Raw genomic sequence first — 16,582 nt, forward strand, 5'->3', positions numbered from 1 at the left:
TACCTTTGTGAATCAGGCCAGAGTTGGGTGAATGTAGAGGAGAGTCTCAGAGAGCAGAGGACATAGGGAGTATTACTCTGATTTGACAAAAGTTGAGGCAGCTACTAACCGGGGGTGGTGAGGCGGGGGAGGAGGGGGTTGTAAACAAAAGAAAAACACTTACCTTCAGGCCGGCCACCCAGCTGGCCACCACCTCTCAGTCTGCACGCCTCCGCCTTGGAAGCAGGGACCAGGAAACACCCAGGCTCCTGACTCTCCTAGCCAATCACAACACTGCAGTGCAGCGTTGTGATTGGTCTGAGCACTGCTATTTAGCGCTAAAATGGGAAATGGGGACCTGGGCATGTTCTGCACCCAGGCTATAATGTAGCCTGGGTGCAGAACATGCAAACTGCGCATGACTGTTATGGTCGGCCCAAGACTGCCGGCCAAAGAGTTATGCACACTGTAGAGTGGAGCAATCACTCCTCCTCGTGGCCCGTGCTCTGGCAGTCCAGCCCCTCCCCGCGCGGCAGCACCAGGAATTGAAAAACCTAAATGATAACAACGCTGGATATTATCATTTTAGTTTTCCTTTCAACTGCTCGCAGAGAGCAGTGGGACGATGCTCCCCTGCCTTAGCAGAGGAGCCGCCACTGTTTGACAATATGGCATCCTTACCTACGTGTGACTATCTGGAATGTGTGCTATAAAGTTAGTTGATGGTGATTTCAAATAGAGTGCTCCAGGTAGATGAGTAGAGTCTTGCAGGAGAGTATTGTTCGATGGTTGTCCCTACTCATCATGGATCGGTTAGGGTATTTTTGAGGCAAAATGAGCTGGTAGGCTGTCAATACTATAGCACTAAAGGATGTAAAATCACCTTCTATGGTTCTCCACGCCCTCGACCTGTAGTGTTTTTTTCTTTGCTTTTTTTTAATGCCCACTGATAGCATGAAGGGTCAAAGTGCCAAAAGTCCTAATTGCTAAATTTGGCACAGTTTGCTGCTGGATTGACTAACTTCAATGTTAAGATTGCATTCGAAAATAATACTGAGTATATTGTACAGCTGATACCCTGAAAAACATTTTGAACCTAATGAAACTTAATTAAGAGTATGGCTATGTATTATCGTTAGTCTGCGGTGAATTAATTTTCTAAATTCAATTTAATTCAAATTCATTCTGAGAGTTATAATTTCAGTTAGTATTAGGGTAATCAAATAACAATGACATATGAATTATTTAGCATGTAGTTGGAGGTTCAAGGAACTGGTGCTGAGAAAGTTGCAAAATGTGTTACAAATGTATCTGGATGGCTTAGTGGCTGCCAAATACTTCTCCTTTGAGGTTATAATGTAGAACAATGTAAACAGCATAACTAAACCATTCGATAGCTTGGAGTGATGAACATATCATACAGAACAGAAAAGCTGGCGCTGCCTTGGCGCGGCTCTTATTTTAGTTTTAAGTTAAACCCGTCAGTCCAACATATAAAGTTTTCTTCTTCATTTTGTTGCCTTTACTACGGAGAAACTTTTACGCTTCGCATTAATAAAATAAAAAAATCGAGGCAGAACATTTATGTTTATAAATATTTTTGTATTCCTCTTCATCAAGGAACATTATTTTTCTGTCAATCTGAACTCTAAAATTAAAGTGTGTAGTCAACAAAACGGAACTTTCATACCTTGAGGGCATCGCAGAAGTACTGACTGCCAACACTGGTTGTTCCTTCGAGACTAAACTCACTGAACTGAAAAGTTTCAAACTTAAAATGGAAAGTCTCTCACCTTTCATTGCAGTGGGTCCCTGCTGCCGCGCTCTCCCTTGCTGCCTGTTGGTAAATTGTAACACCAAGCAGATTGGTTATTGTACTCCAACTTCCCTTTTTACATTGTAGCAATCAGCATGCCAAGAAAACATGTTCTGTAAAGAGGAAATGTTAAATGAGCTCCAGTAATGAAATGCAAGGGAGTTGATTCTCAGCAAAGAAAATTAGCAGAAGGCATTAAAATGCCATTACCTTTCTTGGTAGAAGAGCTTTCTAACATTTACTTTTTTTTGCAGTTTCAAATAGCACGAACTCGACCCAAAGGTGTTGCAGTGCTTTATATGAGCCAGTTACAATACACAAGGACACATTCATAAGTCTCGAAAGAGATGCACAGGACTCCTTACAATCAGTAACCCTAACATGTGATAATGATAATAATGCAGGTGTAAGCTGACGTGCAGAATGGAAAGCATGGGCAAATGATTTTACTGTACGGCTGCACTGGCTCTGTGCCGAGCCGAGCGCCTCTTTTTGTGCAGCTGTGGTGCGTAAAGAGAATAATTTAACTAGTGTGACCAGACGTCCCGGTTTTGTCAGGACAGTACCGGTTTTCGGTGTTCTATCCCGACACATTTCTTTATTTTGAATAAATGTCCCGGTTTGTGGGGCATAGGTCAGGTAATTGCAAGCATAAAGAGAACTGGAAGATATGCTCTCCTTACACATGCGCTTCAGAAGGATGAAAAAAATAAGCAACATATTCTGTTTCCCTCAGGTAGCAGAAGAGCAGTTTGGCTGCATGGTCCCAGCAGAGGGGAGACAGGGTGAGTTGAAGGGCAAGGGGTATAGGGTGGAGGTCCTGCCATTGATAATGTTAAGTAAATGTAGCCTTGTAAATGTATGCATGTGTGTGCGAGTACGTGCACATATGTTTAAAAGCCTACTGGGTATGTGTGTAAATATATATATATTCACTGAAGAAACCATAGGTTTCAGGGGCGTTGTAGTTAGCTGGACTTTTCACTCGTACAAAACCATTGAAATTCCCCCGTTATAGTTAGTTCAGCTAACTATAACTCACGCGCCCGCAATGCACTGCTGATGACATCACATATTACATCAGTCATGACATGGTCAGTGACATCACTCATGACATCACTGATGACATCTCAAATGACATCACTGATGACATCACTGATGACATCATCCAGTGAATGTGTGTTTTTCTGAAAATTAGATATGTTTTATATATGTATATCCCAAGGTCGATGGAAGAATAAATGGGTATATAAGTGTCTAAATGGATGATTTGTTTTTGAAAAATTGATTGTATAACTGACTGATTAAGTGTATCTTAGTGAATACATGGCTTAGTGAGTAATGTTTAAATATGTAAATATCTGTATCAGTCTCTCACTTTGTGTATAAGTGGCTGCATGGGTTGGTGAGTTGCTACATTAGTGTCTATATAGGTTATTAGTTGGTTTTTTGAGTATCAGTATGAGTGTCTGTATGGTTCGGTGGGGGATATTATGTAGCGCATAGGTGCATGAATGAGTGACTCACTGTTTGTATGTGTTGAAGACAGCATGTGTGCAGGACTGTATGGGTGGATGAGTGTGTGCATGGGTGTATTAGTGAGTGAATGACTGCCTCAATAGTGTCTTTATGAGTAACTACATATGTTTTAAACTAGTATATGTGACTATTGGTGTATATAAGTGAGTATATGTGAGAGTGAGAAAGTTAAAGAGTTCCTGTATGAATAAGTATGTGTTTCTATAAGTGATTGTTTAAAAGACTAAGTATGTGTAAGTTTCTGTAGAAGTAAGTGTGGTGGTGTGTGTATAACTGTATATGCAAGTAAATGGATGTTTGATTCTTTATTAGCATGAGTGACTATGTGTGTGAGTAACTCTATGGATGAGTGGCATTGTGTAACAGGATGTATAGGTGTATGAGTACATATGATGAGTGAGTACATGTATGAGTGACTGTATAGGACTTTTGGTGAATGAGTGGATGTGTATGTGGATCTTAGAATTACTGTATAGGTTGTTGTAACTGGTATTGGTATGTCCATTGTTTTGAAAATGTTAGTTTCTACTTTTGAATGTGTGTATCAAAGGTTATATTAGGGGGAGAGGAGGTCTGGCACTCTATCACAAGGATGATGTCATCAGTGATGTCATCAGTGATGTCATTTGAGATGTCATCAGTGATGTCATGAGTGATGTCATTGACCATGTCATGAGTGATGTAATATGTGACGTCATCAGCCGTGCATTGCGGGCGCGCGAGTTATAGTTAGCTGAAATAACTATAACGGGGGAATTTCAATGGTTTTGTACGAGTGAAAAGTCCAGCTAACTATAACGCCCCTGAAACCTATGGTTTCTTCAGTGAATTTCTAAGGTTTTTTAAATGCTAATTTCTAACTATGCCTACAGAGATAGGACATGTGAAGAAAGAAGAAAAAACGCACAGAAAGAAAAAAAAGAAATGCAGAAAGAAGCAACAGAGGTCCTCAAAGACGAAGAAAAGTGCAGGAAGAAGGATAACGTGCAGAAAGAACAAACAGAAGAGCAGAAAGAAGCCTTGTTGAAAATCATCCTGTACCCTCAACTTTTTCAGACGGATACTGGTGGTAACCAGTGACGGCCCGTGTAGGGCGTTTTACCGGGGCCGTGACGTGGCGCAGAGGAGGGGCAGGGTGGGGGGGTTGCAAAATGCGGCATACGGCCGATTTCAGGTAAGTTACGAAAAAAATTAATAAAACGAATTTCGTTGCACGCGCTCCATCGCCGAATGTGTTGGGGTCCCCCTGTGATTAGCATGACCTCCTCTGTAAGCCCCTAGTATATAATAGGGCAGGGGAATAAAACTACCTCTTAAAACGCGCCACAGGGCGTGTTTGCACACGTCACCTCAGGCCCCATCCCATCCCTTTCCCACTGTGTAAACACGCCCTGTGGCCATTTTAAGTTGGGAAATTAAGTCCCCTTGAATCCTGAGGGTCCCTAGGGTCCAACTAGACCACTAGGTACCTCCAGTAAGCGCCACAGAGCTGCGTTGCAGAGAGATGTAAAAAGGGGCACGGCCTAGACCACCTCTCTGCAACGCAGCGCAGTGGTGCTTACTGGAAGCACCTGGTGGGCTAGTTGGCCCCCAGGGTCACTCAGGATTGAAAGGGAATTATTTCCCCAACTTAAAACGCGCCACAGGGCGTGTTTGCACACGTCACCTCAGGCCCCGTCCCCTCCCTTCACCACCGTGTAAACGCGCCCTGTGGCCGTTCTAAGTTGAGAGATTAAGTCCCCTTGAATCCTAAGGGTCCCTAGGGTCAAACTAGCCCACTAGGTACCTCCAGTAAGCGCCACAGAGCTGCGTTGCATAGAGGTGTAAAAAGGGGCATGGCTTCAGAACACCTGTCTGCAACGCAGCTCTCTGGCGCATACTGGAGATACCTGTTGGGCTAGTTGGCCCTCAGGGACCCTCAGTATTGAAGGGGAATTAATTCCCCAACTTACCACTGGTCAGGGGGCGCGTTTGCACAGTGCTGCAAGGAGGGGGCGTGGCCTCCGGCACGATGCCGTTCTTTTATTTATTTTATGTTTTTTAAGAAGGAGGGATGTGTGGCACCCCTTCTTTTTCTAAGTTATTGGCCCTGGGGACCCCATCCCCCAGGGCCTGCACCCTAATTTATTTTGTTGAAAAAAATAAATTTGGCCCTCCCAAGGCCTTAATCGGCCCCTTGGACCCCAACCCCCGGGTCATGGCCTTTTTTTTTTTATTCTTTAGGAGGGGGGCTGCGTTGCCCTCCTCCTCAGGCCACTTATGGCCCCGGGGACCCCATCCCCCGGGGCCGGCCTTTGTTTTTTATTATTTAAAAAATATATATATTTATAGAAAAACCTAGGACATGCTGGACAAACCATATGTACCTATCACCATGACGATTCACGTGATATTCATTAAAAGGCAACTATGCATACAATGAATCCACGTGGAATGTATTTACACCGCTAGTGAAGCTCTGACGTGTCTGACGCCCTACCGTGCCTAATCCCGGCACCCCCGCCGGTGGGTACTCTCCAAGTAGACACCCTTGTCGTTTATTTATACAAACATGGGTAGCTATTGACGGGCACATTTAATACACACGCACAGCAAGCCATTCAAAGGGGATTCGACAAAAATTCGACCAAACTATGCAAGAAACCCCCCTCACGGTTAATAAAACACACATCCACCGCCGGATGTGTAATACTTTTTATTTTACTCTCTGGAAAGGAGACGAACCTCACTTGAGAGTCACAGCGTGCTCCTGGCTGAGCCCAATGCTGTGTTACACCCACCAGTGCCCGCCGAGTGCCACACACCTCTGTGTTGTATTCCACCAGCTAGTGCGTATGCTATGACACTCTCTAGCCCATGTTCACTGTAACACCACCCCGTGAATATGTCAAGCCACACTTGCCTTCGCACGGGTTATATTGCCCCATCTAACGTGCCTTCCTCGATGCCATTGTTATAACGCACAGCGCTATGCCATACATATTACAATCCGGGATCCATATCTTTGTCACAGTGCATATGCAACGTTACACTCCCCAGCACATATTTTATATTACAACTTTAGAGACTAGTTAGGTTACACAACACTGCCCTGTGCATATTACACTCCAAGGCGCACGCGCTAGTGCCTGTGCTATCTCGCGCTCTCCAATGAATCTGTCATTGCGTACAATGTATTGCATATTATATTTCACGCCCCGGTTCATCCTATATCACACTTTTTGGTGCATAGTTTATACCATATACTATATCTAGTTTTCATTTTCAATCGTGCTCTCAGGACTATGTTCTATATAACACTGCGTCCACCTACCCTTTTCACGGGCATTACATTTTGCGATGGGGGTGGAGGGTCAGTGGGTGTTTCTGCCAAGTGAGCCTGGAGTCACAGTCACAAACGGCCTCTTCTTCCAGAATAAAAGTGAGATTATGCTGCATACTTGTTCATATTTTAAGTAGTTCGCACAGACACACATATTAAAAACAATAAAGTTCCTAATACCCACCTTCTCAGAACAGTTAGCGTGCTGCCCCATCCACCTCCTCCCTATCCTCTGTTGTCTGTCCATGGACTAGCCTCCTCACTCCTGCCATGCATGGTCTGATGTGCTGCCACTGCCCTCCATTTAGCATGATGTACCAGTCCACTCCTCCTGCCCTCCATTGCCCAATTGTGGATGTGGTCTGTCAGCTGCGATGCCGCCTCTGGTGCGGGAAACCAGGATTCTGGGCAAATCACTTAATCTCCCCGTGCCTGAATGTGCAATGTAAATACGGTGCTATGTAAAGTGCTCCAATACCTTCGGGTCGAGTTCGCGCTATATAAATATGCAAAAAAAAAAATATATATACATTCTAGGGCCCTCATTCACCTCCTGCTTAGCCTCTGTTCTTAGCTTGCTGCCCCTATTCTCCTTCCCCCTGCCCTCCGATGTCTATGTGCATGCCCCTGCTCCATCCTTTTTGCCCACCATGTTTCCATGGACCTGCCATTCCTATCTACTCTGAGTGGTCTGTTGAGCTGCCACTCCCCTCCCACCTGCCTAGCATTGTCAGATGACTGTAACCTGTCCCTGCCACCTCCACCCTGCCTGTCCACATGCCATGCCCCTATCCCCTACCTCCTGTCCTCCATGGTCCATTTTACTGCCACACCCTTCTGCCCTCCCTGGTCTGTTGTGCTGCAACTGCTCCTCCTGCCTGCCCCGCGGGGTCTGTTGTGAGGCCCCTTCCCCTGAACTCTCTTGTCTGTGCCCAGGTCCAGACCCTCCCTTCTATCCTCCATGGTCCTTTGTGCATGCCCCTGCACCCTCCTTTTTGCCTATCATAGCCATTGTGCTGCCACTAACCCTCCCGCTTCCCATGCATGATCTTCTGTGCTGCCATGGCCCCTCCCACCTTCCCTGTGTGGTCAGCTAGCTGCCCCTGACCCCTCCCACCTTCCCTTCATGGTCTGTGTATATGCCATCATAGTCTCATTGTTGCTCTCCATGGTGTGTCTTGTTTCTAGTGCCCATCCTGCCTGACCTCCATGGTCATCTTGCTGCTCCTGCCCTGCCCCCTTGCCCCCAGCCCTCTGTTTCTAAGTGCAGACCCCTATTCCCTCCCTCTTGGCTTGTCTGTTCCATTGTAATGCCCCTGATCCGCCCCTCCTGCCCTTTATGGTCTGTTATGCTGTAGCTTTCTCTCCTGTCTCTCCATTATGGTCAGCTAGCTACCATTGCCTCTTTCCCCTCTGTTCTCTGTTGTCCATGTGCATGGTCCTGTCCCCTCCCTATTGCTTTCTATGGATTGTTGTGCTGCACTCCCGTCCCGCATGCCCTGTGTGGTGTATTGTGCTGCTGCAAACCCTGATGCCTGTAGGGTCAGTTTGGTGCACCTCTCTATGTCCCTCCTGTCCTCTGTTATCCGAGTCCATGTCCCTACCCATATTCCTCCTGCCTACCATGATCCAATGTACCATACTTGCGAACATTTTGAACTTGGTAAGAGGGAGAATTTGAAAAAAAACTGGGGTATTGATTTTCCCCTTTGAGTTACATTGAAAAAGAGGAGATTGTAGACAAGAGACAGATCAAATAAAGCCCATTTGAGCTTAAAAACATTGGACGTTTCCTGGCTGAAACGGGTCTGTTGGCATGTATGGTTGTACTACCACTGCCTCTTCCTTCTGCCCACAATGGTCGATTATATTGCCACAGCCTCTCTTGCCAGTCCTGTATTGTTGGTTTGTTGCCCCTGCCCCCTTTTCCACTGCCCTCCATAGTCTGTTGTGCTGCTACTGCCCTTCCTGCCTGCCCAGTGTGGTCAAATTGTTGCCCCTGCACTCTCCTACCTGCCTTCAATTTTCAGAGTCCGTGCCCCTGGCCTCTTCCTCTCAACAGTATCCCAATGAACAACTAGATTGCTAACATTCTATATTTATTGCAAAAGTGTGGAAATCCTCACGTCATCTTGATGTAATCAAAACTGTAATACCTAGAGCATTTCCTTTAGAAATTACATATATGAGAGGGTCTTATTTGCATCAAAATTATGGTTAGTGCTCTAAAAAACTAAAATGAGGACATATTTTCTGAGTTTTCAAATAGCGACAAAGAACTTTTAAATTATTTGTAATCTTTATGTTTTTTTATCCAGTTGACCACTTGATTAAATGTTGCACCTAGGGGAGAGGATGTGGTGTTATTTCCAGAGCTGCAGACTTTGCAACTGGGCAACCTGGTTGGAGTTTCTGCTTCAGCTCAACATTCTGTGATTCTGGTCAAATCACTTAATCTACCCATGTCTACAACCAAAATGAATTTGATCTTGTGTGATGTAACCAATGCTCATGTAAAGCACTCCAATACCTGACAAGTCTGCACTATATAAAACTACAAATACACAAAAAATAAGTGTTTTGCACACTTCTGTCATTGGGCTACATGTGGGCTACATCTGGGTGATATTTATGCTGCATTTGGGCTCTTTTGTCTCTGGTGGCCATCTTGGGAGATTTATTTGTTATGAAGTTTCCTAATTTCCTCATTTACTGCAGTCTCCTCAGTAGGAAATGCTTTCAGTTTTTTACTTTGATTCCATCAAGAAGGTATTCAGATATGTCACACATTTGCCATAAATTCTGAATGTTAGCACTCTAGTTGCTCAGTAGATCACTGTAGTAAAGCTACTGCTCACCACGGAAGTCTGCTGCTGGTATTAAAAGTGCATGTTTCAGTCTGCATATCAATTTTTTTTTAATGAAATAGAAGAGGATTTGAGAAGTCACTCAAAATGTGCAGCACTAATCATAATTTCTATGGCAAAATGAACCCCCTCATTGTGTTCCTTTTTAAATTAAATGTTTTAAGTGTTACCAGTTTATTCCAATCAAGATGGCTTCAGGTGTACCATACTTTTGTCATTAGTAAGACAGTAAGCGCTTTAGCTGTTCTTAAGAACACTCTGGGACATTCTGTCATTGGGCTATACTTGGGCTACATCTGGGTGATATTTGGTCTACATTTGGGCACGTTTGTCTCTGATGGCCATCTTGGGAGATTTATTTGTTATGAAGTTTCCTAATTTCCTCATTTACTGCAGTCTCCTCAGTAGGAAATACTTTCAGTTTTTTACTTTGGTTCCATCAAGAAGGCATTCAGATGTGTCACACATTTGCCATAAATTCTGAATGTTAGCACTCTAGTTGCTCATTAGATCACTGTAGTAAAGCTACTGCTCACCAGGGAAGCCTGCTGCTGGTATTCAAAGTGCATATTTCAGTCTGCATGTCAGAATTTTTTTAGGAAATAGAAGAGGATTTGAGAAGTCAAAATGTGCCCTAATTTTTCTTTCTGCAGCACTAATCAGAATTTCTATGGCAAAATGAACCCCCTCATTTTGTTCCTTTGTAAATTAAATGTTTCAAGTGTAATCACTTTATTCCAATCAAGATGGCTTCAGGTGTGCCATACTTTTGTCATAAGTAAAACTGTTAGCGCTCTAGTTGTTCGTTAGAACACTCTGGGACATTCTGTCATTGGGCTATACTTGGTCTACATCTGGGTGATATGTGGGCTACATTTGGGCTCTTTTGTCTCTGGTGGCCATTTTGGGAGACTTATTTGTTATGAAGTTTCCTAATTTCCTCATTTACTACAGTCTCCTCAGTAGGAAATACTTTCAGTTTTTTACTTTGATTCCATCAAGAAGGCATTCAGATGTGTCACACATTTGCCATAAATTCAGAATGTTAGCACTCTAGTTGCTTATTAGATCACTGTAGTAAAGCTACTGCTCACCAGGGAAGTCTGCTGCTGGTATTGAAAGTGCATGTTTCAGTCTGCATGTCAGAATGTTTTAATGAAATAGAAGAGGATTTGAGAAGTCACTCAAAATGTGCCCTAATTTTTCTTTCTGCAGCACTAATCATACTGTCTATGGCAAAATGAACCCCCTCATTTTGTTCCTTTTTAAATTAAATTTTTTAAGGGTTACCACTTTATTCCAATCAAGATGGCTACAGGTGTGCAATACGTTTGTCATAAGTAGGACTGTTAGCTCTCTAGTTGTTCTTTAGAACATACTGGGAAGCTGCAGTAGAACACAAAGGAATCAACTGACAGTCTTTGCCCTTGTTGGATGTGAATGTTTTACTGAGAATGTCAGACTTCATTCTCACATGACTGAGAAAGATAATGTGAATTTACAGAAAATATGCTCTCAGTTTAGCTTATGGATCACCTTCCAACCTCTGCGGGAAAAGCATGAGAAAATAGTTTTCTCTCAAACATGATTCATGATATCACAGCAGAAGGCTTTTTCACATGGTAAAATCACCTTAGAACACACCACAATTCCTAAAATGAGTATGGTACCATCAACAAATGATTTATAATGTAACTAAAGTCTTAAAACCTTCTATTAACTGCAATGCTTTTTAATGAGGTGCTATCATGTATATTGGTCCCAAGATGGCTGCCAACACTTCTTGGATGATGTACTGACAGCCAATCAGATCTCACGATGAGATGTGTGGTTAGGCTCCGCCCAGATATATCTATCTTTTTAACTCTAATTTTCTCACGAACAACTGAACGGATTTACACCATTTAAGCAAAAGGCACGAATCTGAACTGAGGACTACCTCTTTGACAAATTTGGTGTACTTCCATTCAGCAGTTCGGGCTGTAGCTGCGTCAACAGGTCCTATGGGAAAATGCATGGGGAAAACGTGTTCTGGGACCCCCCGTTTTTCTCGGCCCCCGCTTGACGAATCACCGTGAAATTATCAGGATAGGAGCAAACCGGAGCTGGCCAAAAGTTTGGAAAATTTTGCGAAGATTCGTCAATCGGCGCCAACGTTATTCCAAATAGAATGTTGCGGATTTCCAATGGAAAATAGGTCCTAACTATAACTACCTACTGGCGACTGCCAGTAGGCAATATGTATATATATATATATATATATATATATATATATATATATATATATATATATATATATATATATTACCTACTGGCGGTCGCCAGTAGGTAGTTATAGTTAGGACCTATTATCCATAGGAAATCCGCAACATTCTATTTGGAATAACTTTGGCACCGGTTGACGAATCTTCGCAAAATTTTCAAAACTGGTTGGGTGCTCTGGTCCGCTCCTATCCTGAAAGTCTCGGTGTGATTCGTCAAGCGTGGGTCCGAGAAAAAAGGGGGTCCCAAAACATGTTTTCCCCATGCAATTTTACATAGGAACCATTAATCGCAGCTGCAGCCCGAACTGGTGAATGGAATTACACGAAATTTGGCAAAGAGGTAGCCCTTGGTTCACACTCATGCCTTTTGGTTAAATGGTGTAAATCTGTTTAGTAGTTGCTGAGAAAATCAAAAGTAAAATCATCGATATATATCTATGGCCTCGGAGGATCCGCGCACCTTATGTGCACCCAGCGTGCACCCTCCCGATCACGAGCTGCATACTAATTGGCTGTCAACTAGCTGTAAACACTCCAAACCAGGAAGTGTTGGCAGCCATTTTGTGCCTCGGTTGAAGCGAGGCCCAAGAAATCAGTGGATCAAGTGTGCAAAACGTATAAAGGGTGCAGGGTAGAAATACCCTAACCCTCTAGACCTGCTTAGGGGGTCCCACAAGGACCCCCAGGTCCCCAATTATTATTATTTTTAAACGGCAAAATGCGCGCTGGGTGCGCAGATCCTGCCTAAAAAAAAACGAAGCGCAGCCTCCCGCACTTCTTTAATAATTAGCCCCCAAAAATATTAAATTTGACGGGGGGCTCAGAGGGGCCCCCCAGCCCCGGGGACAGCCACCCCCCGGGGCCACAAAATAAATGGGTGGGGGCATGGTGTCCATGCACCCTGCGCATAGGCAACACGCAGCCAGCGCGACTTCGCGAAATCGCATTAAAAACTAATATAGGTTCATTAAAAGTAAAAATATATAATTTTTATGATTAGCTCAGATTATGTCCTGCTTTAATATTTATATGAAATACATATATATATCTTTTTTGATATTAAAAATTTCACGGGACTCGCGCACCCAGCACGTCAAACATGTATATGACGTCACGCAGAAGCGCGCGAGTGTCGCGTAACGTAAAACATATGCGTCGCGTATGCGCCTGAAGTTGCGTACGGGCCACATAGCAATCGCGCAGGAAAATATGCACCCATCGCACACCCTACGTGGATCCTTCACAACAATTGTAAAGTGGCGGCTAGGTTCCACGCAGTGATTGAGAACGGTACACATTGGGTGCGCAACTTCAGAAAAAAATTGAAAGAAAAACAATACAAAAATATTATAAATATATTTTAATAAATATAAAATAAAATAAGAATATGTTAGTTTCAATATTTTTAAAAACTTTTTTATTTTACATTAAAAATATGGAATGCAATTAAAAAAATAAAAATATGTAAAAATAAGAAGTTTAAAAAATGTAGAAAAACAGTATAAAAAAGGAAATATAACAATTAATATTTTTAAAAATTATGATTTAAAAACCCTTAGAAATTCAGTGAAAAAAACATAGGTTACATATATATTATAGTTAGGAATTCGTTTTTAAAAAACCTTTGAAATTCACTGAAGAAAACATAGGTTTCAGGGGCGTTATACTTAGGAATTAGCATTTAAAAAACCTTTGAAATTCACTGAAAAAACCATAGGTTTCAGATATGTTATAATTAGGAGTTAGCATTTAAAAAATCTTAGAAATTCACTGAAAAAACCATAGGTTTTAGGGTGTTATAGTTAGCAGGAAATTTCACTCGTACAAAACCATTGAAATTCCTACGTTATAGTTAGTTCTGCTAACTATAACTCGCGCGCCCGCAATCCACTGCTGATGATGTCACATATTACATCATTCATGACATGGTCAGTGACATCATTGATGACATCACTGATGACATCTCAAATGACATCACTGATTACATCATCCATGTGGCAATCAGATACACCTCATCATACACTAGTATAACCTTTCATCACTCACTGTTAAAATACAGAGTACCATATTTGAATCCATTGACACACCAATACAAATTTCTAAAAACCCACTCAGTGATTCGTAGATCTGCACACACATCTAATCACTTACCTTTAGATTCACTCATACATGCTGTCAATGATCAATGGAACACTATCAAATATACTTATACACCTATATCGACATTACACACCAGCACACATCCTATTCACTTATGCAGTCATCCTACTCACTTATGCAAACAATGGATCATACTTACCTTTACTCAGCTACACACTTATACAAACACCACTTCATTTATTCATATAGATAGTAACTAATTGTCAAGAATTCCTGTCATACAAGGGAAACACGCCCTTATGTAAACAGGAGAGCTGTTACATAACTCAAGGGAAACACGCCCTTATGTAAACAGGAGAGCTGTTACATAACTCAAGGGAAACACGCCCTTATGTAAACAGGAGAGCTGTTACATAACTCAAGGGAAACACGCCCTTATGTGAACAGGAGAGCTGTTACATAACTCAAGGAAAACACGCCCTATAAAGGGAGGAACCGGGAGGTACAAGGCTGTCGGATATTGTGTTTACACCGACGTACCTGCTTCGTGAAGAGCAGTGTTCAGGAGTGGTGCTCCAGTAAGGCAAGAACGGAGGTCGGTCGAGTCGTTACTCCCTGGGCCGTGTCTTGCCCCATCGTCACCTGTGAAGGACCCGGAAGCTCTACCGGTCAACCATTGAGCTTCGCTTTTTGACTCGGCTGAGTCCAAGCGCAGTGGCGCTTTTGCTGGTTGGAGTCGTAACTCCCAGCCCGACCAGAGACACAGGGACTGCCAGCTGTAACGCACACCAGGAGGTGTTTGCCGCGTTACAGACTCGGAAGTCCACAGGATCGATCGAGCGGCTGCTCTCGGTTCAGTCTTCTTGCTTGTGATTGGGGTATCGGTGACGCATCACCAGGAGGTGACTCCGCGTCCCGGTGCAGTCTGAGGAAGAGGTTGAGCGGCTGCTCCCTTCAGGTAGAGACCCCGGCTGGGTGTTTCCCTGACTCCTCGATTCTCCCCAACACTCTTCGTGCCCCTCACAGCCTACCGATTGGCATTGTCGGCCATTTCATTTCTGCCCTCTGTTGGCATACACCGGGATCGGCGTATATGCAGAGGACGGTTAGGACCATCCGTGCTGTGGGCTGGTAACGTACTTAGCCTGGAGGATTCCAGTGACTATAACTTTTGTTTGTTCTTTGTATTTTATTTGCCTTCATTAAAAGAACTAACCCTTCACAAGTGGTTGCGTCCTCATTGTCGTGTCTGTTAAACGATCCTGAGACGTTCAGGGCGTTACAAAATATCCGACCTTAATAACACTAACTGTCTCCCGGTCGATAACAGACATGGCAACACTTGATAATGTGCTGGCTGCTTTAGCGGCCATGCAAGTTGAAGTGGCTGCCTCTAGGCAAGAAACGGCCGATGTAAAAGCCAGACTGGATGCTATCCAATTGGACCCGCTCACGCCCAGCACCTCCCTCACGAACCAGACCCCTGCGGTAGTAGTGGAAATGCCGGTAGCCATCCCCTTGGCAACACAAGAGAGGTACAGTGGGGATCCTAACACAGTGCAGGTATTCCTCACACAAGTGGCGCTACATTTATCGTGCAAACCAAAGGCGTTCCCCACGAGTCAGGCTCGTGTGGCTTTCCTTATATCCTATTTGGCTGGAAACGCGGCACAATGGGCCGTACCTCTGGTGAGCAGGGACGACCCCCTCTTATGTGATTGGGGTGCTTTTCGCGAGGAATTCCTGAAGGTATTCGACAGAAGGGCTGACTCGTACACGGCGGACCGTGAAATGCTTGAGTTGAGACAGGGATCCAACGACCTGGTGCAGTATCTCAACGCGTTCCGAAGGCTGGTTGCGGAAACCAAGTGGCCTGTTGCTAAACAGACGGCGCTCTTCCATCAAGGGCTGTGCGATGAGCTCAAGGACGCCGTGGCTCATATTGACCCTCAACCCAAGACATGTGAGGGCCTTATCAACCTGGTATTACGGCTGGAACATAGGCTAAGTGAAAGAAAGGGGGATCATGGGAGAAAAGGAAAATCCCTTCCATCCTATGTGACGGTGGGAAGTCCTGAAACTTCCACCGCATCCAAGGGAGAACCCATGGACATCAGCGCAATACGAGCGAGCCTTACAGCCACGGAGAAAGAGTCACGCCGTAAACAAGGATTGTGCCTATATTGTGGCAAAAAAGGCCACTACGTACGTGAATGCCCTGCCAAACCGAAGACGTCACGTTATCGGGCCAACCGGTCGGTAACAGCCGTGGTGGACATACCGGCGGAAAACTAGAGGACTCCAAGACCAGAGAAGGGGCATCTCGGAGTCACTCATCCATCCCTTCACTTTCCAACTCGGTCACTAAGGGACAACGACACCTGTTTATCACGGTGCACGTGGGAGTGCATGACCAGTGGATACCCGTTGTGGCCATGGTGGATTCAGGGGCCACTGGCATGTTTATGGACCACAACGAGGCATGCAGGCTAGGGCTAGTGCTTCTTCCAAAAGCAGTACCCGAAGACGTCTATGCGGTAGACGGAAGGCGATTGGTGACGGGGCCCATCGGACAGCACACGGGGGTCCTTCCGATGAGATATGGGAGGAACCATTTGGAACAAATCGATTTTAACATCATCCGAGCGCCCCAATATGGCGTCATATTGGGATTGCCGTGGCTACAGAAACACAA

General features: G+C 44.2%; 1 protein-coding gene across 1 annotated transcript in view; it reads right to left on the minus strand.

Annotated features, from left to right (window-relative positions):
* Nucleotides 1–16,582, minus strand: part of LOC146796261 (ficolin-2-like) — a 198,305-nt gene that overhangs the window by 98,356 nt on the left and 83,367 nt on the right. Inside the window, exon 3 of the mRNA XM_085631287.1 lies at nt 1,783–1,816. Coding sequence (XP_085487413.1) covers nt 1,783–1,816 — 34 coding nt within the window. The remainder of the gene's footprint in view (nt 1–1,782; nt 1,817–16,582) is intronic.

The sequence above is a fragment of the Triturus cristatus genome, chromosome 10 (assembly GCF_964204655.1).
Source record: "Triturus cristatus chromosome 10, aTriCri1.1, whole genome shotgun sequence".
Classification (NCBI taxonomy): Eukaryota; Metazoa; Chordata; class Amphibia; order Caudata; family Salamandridae; genus Triturus; species Triturus cristatus.